Raw genomic sequence first — 11,214 nt, 5'->3', positions numbered from 1 at the left:
TGAGCAAAAAGAAAAAGTCAAAATTCTGAAGAAAACTCGTTATTTTTTCCCAGTGGCTCTAATCCTCTTCTTTAAAAAAAACTTCTAAAAATAATTTTGAAAAAAATAAATAAAAAACCTAATATTTTGCGTTTTAACCAACCACCAGCAGAGGGCGCTATACACAAGGTTACGTTCTCTGAAATTGGTAAAAATCCATCATAAATTTTAACATTTGATCTGTAGTCATGTTTTTGTTTCTCTTCAAAAATAAAAGCTGAACATACACAGAAGAATATGGTTGGTTGCCTTAAACTTGTATAAAGATAAAATAAATTCAGTTTATTATTAAGAAAAGTTGATTAAGTGCATTAATCATGTTGCTGTTTCATTGGGGATTTTTCCTCTGGGGAAATTGGCACAAAATTTGTGATAATCAAAAGCATAAAAACTAAGCAGCATATATTATAGTAACGGAGCTAAATAAGATAATAAAATAGTAACAAGTACAGTCTGCAGTTTGGTATTTGAAGCAGACATAAAAATGTGCTAGTCTTTTTTTTACTGCAGAAATTAAAAACGAACAAAAGAAAATCCTGAAAACAAATTGGAATCTTAAAATACAAACTGTTCATCTTTAAATAACCACACCTTTATAATTCCTTTTCAGTTCCAAACACAGTGACCTTAATGCTGCTTTTATTGCTCCAGACTCACTAAACGTCTTTTATTTTCTCCAATAATCACCTGACAAATATTTGTTTAATGGCACAAACACACCTGAACGTGTACTTGCACAAGAGTTCAGCAACAATTGCATCCATCTGGTTCCAGTTTCATTTGCTTATGCATAAAAAATAACATTTTAACTCCACTTCTGTTTAAAATTTGCAGTCAGTCTCACTGTTCTGGGAACTGTTTTTTTTAATTCTATGAATCCAAAAACACTTTAAAATCCCAAATCTTTGGTTTTTCAGGCAGACAAACTCAGCAGGTTGCAGATGTATCTGATTTAATGCGACTGGTCCCACAGAAAGAGTCCAGTTTCTACTTTTTCTCATGTGACCAACAGATTCACCAAATCAGAAGTTTATTTGTGTTTCAGCGACACGGCAGTTCAAAGTGTTTTACATCATACAGTAAAACCAGTGAAGTAATATTTAGTCAAATCCCATCATCAGAAGCATCAATATGTATCGAATATGCTGATCGATGTTCCAGTTGTAACGAATCAGAAGTCTAGATTTTAAGGAACTCAATGTTTCGGCTGCTTTGGAGTTTTCTGGACGTTTGTTCCAGAAGCTGAATGCTGCTTCTCCATGTTTGGTTCTGATTCTGGGCACCCAGACCAGAATCAGAGCCGGAAGACCTGAGGTTGCTATGACGACTGCAGATCTTTAATGTGTGGTGGTGGCACTAAAAGATGCAGCTGAAGATAAACGCGTTCATGAGTTTCTCTACATCTAGATGGGACATTTGTCCTTTAATCCTGGAGAGAAGGCCGACTTTGTAACTGTCTGTATGTGGCTCTTAAGGTTCACACCCAGATTTTGGGCCTGATTTCTAGTTTCTAACTGTAATAACCGAGTCTGGGCGCTGACGCCACATTTCTCTTTAGGTCCAAAAATAATAACTTCAGTTTTGTTTCTGTTCAGCTGGAGAACGTTGCAGCACATCCACACTTTATCTATTCTAATTATCTGTTCAGTGATTGGACGCGTTCAGAGCCACTTGGTGGCATCGTCAGGTAGAGCTGTGTGTCATCTTCATATTTATCAGAGATAATCTTATTTCTTGCTATGATAATGGTATTGAATTATAGGAGTCTGAGGATTAAGCCTGGGGGAACCCCACAAGTGATTTCCATCCACTCCAATGAGACGCTAACATCAAATAAAATTATCTCAGGGGAAAATAAGACATTTTTATTAGTGAAAAAACAAAAAGAATGTATAATTTCTTCTTCACGTTTAGTTTTATGACATGAGATTCAAATTTAATACCTCGATGTTTGAGGTTGTGACAAAATCACAGGGTGTAAAGTATTTCTGCAAGGCACTGTCAGCGATTTCTGCCTGTCTGCGTTTCTGATCAGAGCAGACCTTGTGGCTAACACTTTAAAATGATGACAGCTTCAGACATTTTGATCTTAATGTTCAGAACGTTTCTGTAACTTACAGTTAGGGTGAGCTTTGACAGACGTGTGACGCTTCGGGAAACCCGTCAAAAACTCTGCAGCGCAAACTTTCCTCCAGAATAAATGACAAACAAATGGAGGATTTGTTTCCATGTGGAAGCTGAAAAGCGGCAGTAACTGTAAAATCTTAGAAACTAAATTAAATCCATAGAGCAAGAAGGGAAAACCCATGACAAAATAAGGATTTTCCCACTTAAAACAGAAGTTTCTCAGTGTATTTTTCTTTGCATGTGTTTGTGATTTCAAATATGGAATAAATGGAATTTGAAAATAGCAAAAAAAATGAGAAAAATCTGCAATAAATTAAAGATACGTAATGGCTTTTAATTCACATAAATGTTCTTTATTTTAAAACTGTTTGTGTAACGCAAACAGTAAAACACTCAGTGAAAGTGAACCTAACGCCTAAATCTGCAAAACTCCACTTGCTGCAACTGAAACCCATAAAAACGCTTCATTTGAGTCTATAAACGATGGATCTGTGGCGCTCTGCAGGTCTCAGATTTGTGAGATAAGCAGATCTGCTCAGTGTAAACTTTATTTGATGCTGAAAGTCGGGAAACTGAAATTCAGAAGTTGGCAAGCAGACAGCTTTCACTCGCTAAAAGTGGCAGAGGCAAACTGCAGAGTTGGCTCGTTTAGCAGAACCTGCCCTGTGTGTGAGGAAGTGTTTAGAGTCACTCTACAGGAAACAGAAAAAAGTTAAAAGTTTCTTCTTATGCTGAAGCGCAAGAGAAACAAAACAAAGCGGATTCTTCGTATTTGGCATTAAACCGCAGAAATGGTTTCAGACCTGTTTAGGTTGGTTCGGTTTCCATTCTGGGGAAAGTAGGAAGGATTGCGCCACTGAAAACGGTTTTAAAATATCTGATCTTTAATAATGAAAAAGCTATATGTTATAATGCCACAAATATGTCACACACAAAGTCTCGGTCTTCAGCTGTTCTTTGAAACTTTAAGTTTTGTTTTGGTTATTTATTCTCCTCAAGCTTTCCAGGGGTCCCCAAAGTCAGTTCTGGAGGTTCGGCCTCCTGCATGTTTTAGTTCTCTCCCTGGTTTAACGCACCTGGATCAAATGATGGCTCAGTAGAGGCCTAAAGAACATTGACATGCTGAAAAGGTTGTTGGTGCCACCAGGGAGAGAACTGAAACATGCAGGACCGACGTTGGGGACCCCTGCAAACTAAAACACTGAATGCATCATCAGTCACCCATTCCTCCTGGTCCCTGTTTGGAGCAGCATCACTTCCTACACTGCAAAAACACAAATTGGTTTAGGAAGTTGTAGTGCAAAAATCTTACTACACTTAAAATAAGAGAAAAATAAGTTTAAAGTACCTTTTAAGCAACATAAGAGCTTATTTTAGGTCAACATTTCCTTAATATTTATGAAAAAGTTCTAGTTCAATTGGCAAATTATTTCACTTATAACTCTTGCTCCCTGTTGCACATGCCAACACGTCTAAGTCAGCGATTATTTCCAAAATAACATTATTAGTATCGGATGAGTCAGCTTCATGAAGAATAAGAAACACTTTCCTCCCTGTCTTTTTGCACTTATTTTCCTTTGAATTAAATTTCTTTGAGGTTATCAGTATTTCCTTTTCTAGCCACGTTGACGCACTACATCAGTTTGCCATATCACTCTATAGCAAATTTCACACATTTTTTGCTTTAATCTGTATTTTTTTCCTGGTTTCTTTGAAGTAAAGCGTGAAGTGTCACTTACATGCAGAAGCATTTAGGTGTGAATGACTCAGTAAAGAAAAACTGCCGTATTACTGGCACCTATAGAAATTGCAAATCTCTCCTGGAATGATTTTACTTTCAGTGTTTAGTCATCAGATAATAAACATTTACGGCGTAGGTGAAGCTAAACAAGTTTCGGCTACTTTGTTTTTTGATGCATTCAGTCCTTCAACGTGTCTTAATGTTAGCAGAAACTTCACATTTATAGTTTCTAAATTGTCCAATAAAGGTCAGAACTGAACTTTGTTTGTACGTTTATACTGCTTTTGCATTTGCTGTTTCTAAAAACAGCCCAAGCACCTAAGAAACGCACCCAGCAGGATTTTTTAAGTAAATTACATTTTTTTGTTGGTGTCTGGAAAACGAATCCTTTCAAAAGACGTTTGGAACGTAAGAAATCACTAGGAACTGCCTTGTTACCTAGCAACCCCAGCAGAGTTCCACTGTTACCTAGCAACCTGAGCTGAGCTCCAGGACGGTTAGCCAGCTGGTTTTACCAGTGTATACGCTGTACAAGACATATGTTTTGTTGTTGATTTACAACAAAATATATGATTTGTTGATGATCTGTTTGAAGCTATACTCATGTGAAAGTGTAAACACTGGGATCTATCCTAACCTGTTCAAGGAAGCATAATAGATAAACTTCAATATTTTCCATTATGAGAAAACAATGTTGGAAATAATTTTACCCAGATTAAAAAAATCAAACACTTGTGATGGGTGGGTGGACCAAATGTGCATCATTTTTGAGCTGCAGTGGGTGGGTGGGGAGGGGGGTGGGGGGGACGCATTTAAAATACACAAATCATGCATACATCCAAACATAAACAGAAAAACCTTTTGCAACTAAAACACGCTGCAGACAAAAAATTATTCTTTCAAATAAAACAGCAACAAAAACCTACATTTAACAAGAATACAAACAGAAAAAGCAGCAGTCACAGAAAAAGAGAAGCAAAAGAGAAAATGCTGGACACATTAAAAACAACATGGATGAAAACTTGCTCCACAAAATGGAAATCCTCCAAACCACTAGAACACCAGCATATTTATGGAGGTAATGTTACATACTCAACACTGCCCCTAGTGGTCAGGAGCACTTCCGTAGTGGATTGAGTTTGCAACATTTTACCAACTTGTTTTTCTTTGTGTTTTTAAACAAAGTTGTTCACTGATAAATAAAAATAAATAAATAAATAAAATATATTTTTTAAAAAGGTCATACTAACTGTTGTTTGTGTTGGAAGGTAACGGCTGGGCTAACTGAGCTTCACAAACATTAAACCTGACGAGAATGCCCGAATTCAGGGATTTGGAGGGTTGACCCAATAATTTTGGCCATATTGTGAAGGTAACTGGTTATTTTTGAAGTATTTTCTTGTAAGGTAGGATTTTAACGTTATTACATTCGTTCCCATTGATAATTGCGCAATGTGATATTTTAAAAATAAATTCGCTTAATTGAAATCCACCAATTTCTGGAAAAAAACAAACAAAAAACTCGGTTTTCGATAAAAAAAAAAAAACAGTACTGGTGCTAGGATGAGGTGGGGGATTTCATATTGAAATTGGTTTATTCACAAAACTGCAACGGAGACACTTTTTTCACATTACAGGAGTCACATGATCAACAACCGGATGTTGGCTCTCGCGCGAACCACGAAGAAGACGACGACAGGAAGTACTTGGAGGATCGTGGAAAGGCATGTTTTTTAATGACTTATCGGATGAGCAAACCTGTTAATGTGTGCTTTTAATTTAATTTCTTCTTTTAATAACGGAACTGTGAAATTGAAATGTTTTTTAAACATTAGTGGAATATCATTTTTCCTCTTTTCTTTACACATTTGTAATGGAGACACAGCTATTGTTCATCAGAGTTGCTTCCAAATCCATTGTATTCTTAATTTCCTCCAATTCTTAATACATTTAATGATATTCTGAGAGAAAAATACAAATATCTTCTAATCTTTCTTCAAGAAACTTGGTTTTTAATCAAAGCAACAGAATATTTACATTTTTATTAAGTTGATCTGCTCTGTCTCTCCAGAAACCAGAGAAATTTTATGTCATAACTTTGGTAATTATTGGTGCATAACCCATCAGAACTCATTTTAAGTTAAGAATATCTTGTTTCCTGTGTGGGAAGTCATCTGTCAATCAGCAAGGGGATTACTTTCACTCTTAATTATATATTTACCAGAACAGGAAGTGGCTGAGACCCCAAAGGCAAATACAGAAGTTTGATTCCTGGTACGATGTAGTAACATCTGAAAAGCATTTCCTGTTACTGATTCCTGATTCTAACTGGACCTGGCCCAGGCTCAACCCAGACTGGTGTAATTTTAGTATTTTGGTGATACTCTAAATTTAAATTACTTCTGCTCTATGTGCAGTTTACTGACCTGTATTTTGATAATTTTTCTGAATGAAGAAACCATCTGTCCAAATCCTGAACTCCAGATTAGTTTGGTAAAAATTCATGCAAGTTTGAAAACAATTTTTCAATTAATTTAGCAATTAGTAAAATATAGTAGTATGTGCATAAGATCATAGAAATTAAGTTGAAAAAACTCTTCTCTTGTAGCTTAATTGCTCAATTTTACTCATGATTATATAAACTTGGTTATTAATTTTTTTTTCAGAATCTGGGTTCTTACTGCAATTGTCTTTCTAATGGGGCTCAAGGAAGGAAACTCAGTGAGCCTTTGACATGATCATGGGTGGCCAAGCTTCACTGATCCACACAGAGATTAAAGACTAACACTTCTCCAAAATGGAGACGTTTTGTAGCTTAAACTGCTGAAAAAGATTCATTCTGTTTATAAAACACTGACTTTGGCCTTGAACCCATTGTGAGACATAAACTACTGTTTTTATATAATTTAAAGTGTGTTTTGTGCATCTTATTTTAGATATTACCATTGGTTATTATTTAATACTGTTCACAAAATTATGTTACCTTATATTTAGTTACACTTGTTGTGTTATGTTATATAATGTTATCTTAAGTTACGTTATGTAATATTTTAAACCTTGGTAGCTACACGGTGCTGTGCTATGCTACCTTATGTTACATTATGTAATTTTCTGTTACCTAATATTATCTAACGTGACGTCACGCTACGGAACACCACGTTATGCTACGCTACGTAGTGCTACTTTGTGTCTCCACGTGACGTTATGGTGTGCTACATTATGTTTGCTAACGCTTGTTGAGTTGTGTTATGTAAAGTTAAGTAACATCATGGTAGTGACGTTACATGTATTGTTACGCTACGTTAATGTTATACTACCTAATGCTACACTACGTAATGTTTCGCTGCGTAATGTTACGCTACGTAATCTCACGCTACGTCATTTAAAGCTATGTAATGTTACACTACATAAAGTTACGCTACGTAATCTCACGCTGCATAACAATACACTACGTATTCTCACGCTACGTCATTTTAGGCTATGTAATCTTACACTACATAAAGTTACGCTACGTAATGTTACATTGTCTGGCTATACGACGACGCTGTTTTATGTTAGATTATATATTACGTTATTTATAAGTTGCCTAATGTTACATTTGTTACTTTATGATGATTCGTTGCATGACAAAATTACAAATTACAAATTCTTAATTTGAAATAGAAATAATATAAAATCAAGTGGAACTTAAATGATTGAAAAAGCATTTTTTATTAGTCAAACTAAAATTTATTTACTAATTATTAAAATTTAAAGAATAATAATTTTCACACTAATTAGTGACAGAACGTGAGACTTTAGAAGTGATCAAATAAATAATGTCTGACCTATGTATAAATGCAATCCATGTTGTAAAACATTATCTTTATAAAATGTCTCAATTTTATTCATTACAAAAAGGTAATACCTTTTTGTGGTAAAGGTATTACCACAAAAAGGTCGTAACCTTTTTGTGGTAATACCTTTATAGTTTTTTATTTTCACTATGTGAAAAGTTGCATTTTTACATAAGAAATACACAGTTCTTCTCAACATAGAAACCCATTCAATAAATTGCAGTATTATTGAAAAGTCAATTTATTTCAAGGACTTTGTCATATTACATAGATTAAATACACACTTAATAAAGTATTTCTGTTAATTATGATTTTCCACTTAGAATATTTAAATGTATTTAGTTAAAATTATGCTTAATACCTTACAGATTACAGATTGTCAAATTTCAAAAATTTCATTTATTCATATCCTAATTTATTGAATATGACTGAATATAAAAACTGCATCTTTTTAATCTGTTGCCAGTTCTCTTCTTTTAAAGTTTCAATATTTATTTATATGTGGGCTACAGAAAATAAATTCCAACAGATTATTTGTAAAAAAAAAAAAAATCCAAAAATCTGCTGTAGTAATCATATGTAAATACTCCCCGAGTAGAAACCCCTAACTTTAGTTAAGTCAGCAAAAAACCCCCAAAAACCTCCAGATGCAACAAGTTCGTTCTACATTTGATTTTTTATTTTTTTTCAATGTTCAGACGGGAAGAAAGCGCCCTTACTTCCTTATTTGCAGCTTTAAAAAGCCAGACTCGACTTCATTCATTCACACATCGTACCCACATCCTGACCGGTGCTGAAAGCTAAAAAAAACTTCAAGATGAACAAAGCTGTGATCCTCCTGGTCGCTCTGACTCTCTACTGCTGCATCCCTGAGCTGCATGGTGAGGACATCCTCTCTAACTGTTATTTATCCAGATATTTAAAGTTTATTCTTTAATTTCTGGTGTGCTCGTGCTTTTTTGGCATTAGAAAACATGTAAATAAAGGGCAGACTTCACTGAGCTCCAATGTGAAGAGGAAACAGATGCTACACAAGCTAATTAGCATAAATTTAAAAATGTGAATTTTTCTGCAGCTTCCAAGTTGGGATGCCGCTGCATAAAAACGACCTCTCTACGCGTCGCTCCAAGAACTGTAGCCAAGGTGGAAGTGACGCCTCCGTCAGGACGGTGCCGCCGTACAGAAAGAGTGTAAGTAATCTCAGCTGGAGATATTTCCATCTACAGCTTCTACAAAAGACAAATACGACGATTCACTGTCATTTCAATCAGAAACAAAAAAAAATCTCAGAAACTTTTAAAATAACCTCAGAAATCTTCTGAAAAAAACTTTTGAAAAGTTTAAAAAATTAAAAACCTCACAAATTTCGACATTTATCTCATAAATTTTCTAGAAAGATACTTGACTTTTCAAACAGACAATTTATTAAAAGTTGACTAAAATCCTAAGAATTTCTAATCATTTTTTAGAAAATGTTATACCTTATAAACAGAAATTTCAATGTTCTTTTCTAGAATTTTTTGGGGGGATTTTTCCAGAAAACTTACAATTTTTTTGAAATTTTTAACTTCAAAATTAGAAATGTCCAAAATTTCGGAGCTTTTTGGCAAAAATGTACTTTTCTTTCTGTCAGTTGGTGATTTATTTGTCTCATGTAGAGTTCAGTTTGTATTTTTTAAAGTTGTTTTTTTCTGTCTCTGCAGCATCATCAGGAAAAACGGCTCCAAGGTTTGCATCAGTTCAGACGCCGATTGGTTCTCAGAGTTTCTCAGCAAACTTAACCAGTAAGAACTTTTTATTTTTGTTTTGTGCTTCTGCAGCAAACCTGAACACACAAATGTTTGTAAATCCAGCTGTGGTTGTCATGGAGATAAAAAATTTACATATTAGTGTAGATATTTCACTAATACATAAAATGTATTTTTTTCTCAAAAGTTTGTTTTCCATCAAATTTTGACTTTTCAAATTCAGATATTTTCTTATTTTTTGTAGAAAATTTCTGAGATTAATCTCAAAATATTGGAGAGTTTTTGAGCAAAAGATTGAAGTTCTAATCTCAGAAAGTTTTTTTTCTTCATACTGAGGCGTTTCAACAATTTTTAAAATGGTCAAATTTAGATATTTCATTGTTTTTTATGAAAAGTTTGAGATTAATCAAAAAATATCTCAGAATTATTTCCTGCATATTTTTGACTTTTCAAATTCAGAAATGTTCATGTTTATTTTTCTAGAAAAATTCTGAGATTAACCTTAAAATGCTCTATCCTAATATGCTGCGAGAAAAAATATTCACCTCAAATATTTCACCTTAATCCTGATTGTGACCATTGTTAACCATAAATGCTGACACCATTCATAAAGCCATGATCATCTGTTGAAAAGGTTTATTTTGATTTTCTTTACAGATGTTTTCACTTCATTTGTTACTAATCTATAAATACATTTTTAATGGTTTCAATAGGATTAATGTGATAAAAAGTCTGTCTGCTTGTTGTAAATGATGCAGAAACCAAGTTTTAAAAACAAATTAAAGTATTTTTTGCCCCTTTGACATGACATGTATTCACTAGTATGTTGTTGTGTTCAAAGGCTGGGCAGAGGCTGCAGACGCTGCTTCTAGTATTCAACATAAATTATTACAATAATGGTAATAATACAAATTTGTCCTTTGCTATGGACACATTTTCCATCCATCCATTTGTTGTGTTTACTGTTTTATTGTTGCAGAGCAGTGTTGTTTCTGATTAAATCTCTGATCTGAACACAACTCTAATCTGTTTCTGTTTTTAATTTCAGGGATTATGAAAACATCAACTCATCCACTGTTTCTCCAACAGCCTTCTGATGATCAACCTGAACAGGAAGTGCTTCGTCTAACAAAACCTGGACATGATTTTAAAATGCTGAGCCAACGTCAAGTGTAAAAGCCTGTTTTATTTTTTAAGACTGTTTTCATTAAACTTTATTTTATACAGATACTTTTTTTTATTCAGTTTCAATGTTATCTTCAACTCCATGATTATGCAATTTGTTTTAATAAAAGAAATAAAGAACAAAACTAAATGACTCCATATTGTCTGATACTTTATTGCCTTGAGTTTGAGAGGTGGTGTATTTGTTTGGCTTCAGTTTCTATAAATAAAGCAGATAAATCTTCATGAAAAAAGCAGCTTGATGACTAAGAAACTACCAAAAACAAGACAAGCAGCTTTATAATAGGTTTAATCCTCTAAGTTTGTGTTAAAAAAGGGACTAAACATTTATATTAATAAATATATAAAAATAAACCCAGAGATGGAAAGTCCTAAAATGCATTAATGCAACGAAATCCCTGCAAAACATTAAGTTAATGAAAAAGTCCGACCTATAAAAAACCCACTTCCTTATTTACAGATTTATAAAGTTAAACTCGACTTCATTCACTTTCAGATCGTTCTCACATCCTCTTTGATTTAGGTTGAGCTGAAATAA

General features: G+C 34.0%; 1 protein-coding gene across 2 annotated transcripts; it reads left to right on the top strand.

The window, feature by feature from the left end:
• The first annotated feature begins 8,467 nt into the window (after positions 1-8,467).
• Positions 8,468-10,804, top strand: LOC122828174 (C-X-C motif chemokine 2). Of its 2 annotated transcripts, XM_044111501.1 has the most exons (5): positions 8,468-8,624; positions 8,819-8,933; positions 9,447-9,527; positions 10,333-10,390; positions 10,540-10,804. In XM_044111501.1, the coding sequence occupies exons 1-4, from the start codon at positions 8,561-8,563 to the stop codon at positions 10,361-10,363; spliced, it is 291 nt and encodes a 96-aa protein (XP_043967436.1). In that variant the 5' UTR covers positions 8,468-8,560; the 3' UTR covers positions 10,364-10,390; positions 10,540-10,804. The 2 variants fall into 2 exon arrangements, with proteins under 2 accessions (XP_043967436.1, XP_043967435.1); XM_044111500.1 differs by lacking the exon at positions 10,333-10,390 and having other exon boundaries at positions 8,490-8,624.
• The last annotated feature ends 410 nt before the right edge of the window (positions 10,805-11,214 follow it).

Source organism: Gambusia affinis, linkage group LG03, assembly GCF_019740435.1.
Source record: "Gambusia affinis linkage group LG03, SWU_Gaff_1.0, whole genome shotgun sequence".
In the NCBI taxonomy this organism is placed as follows: domain Eukaryota; kingdom Metazoa; phylum Chordata; class Actinopteri; order Cyprinodontiformes; family Poeciliidae; genus Gambusia; species Gambusia affinis.
This window is presented reverse-complemented; position numbering and strand designations above follow the sequence as displayed.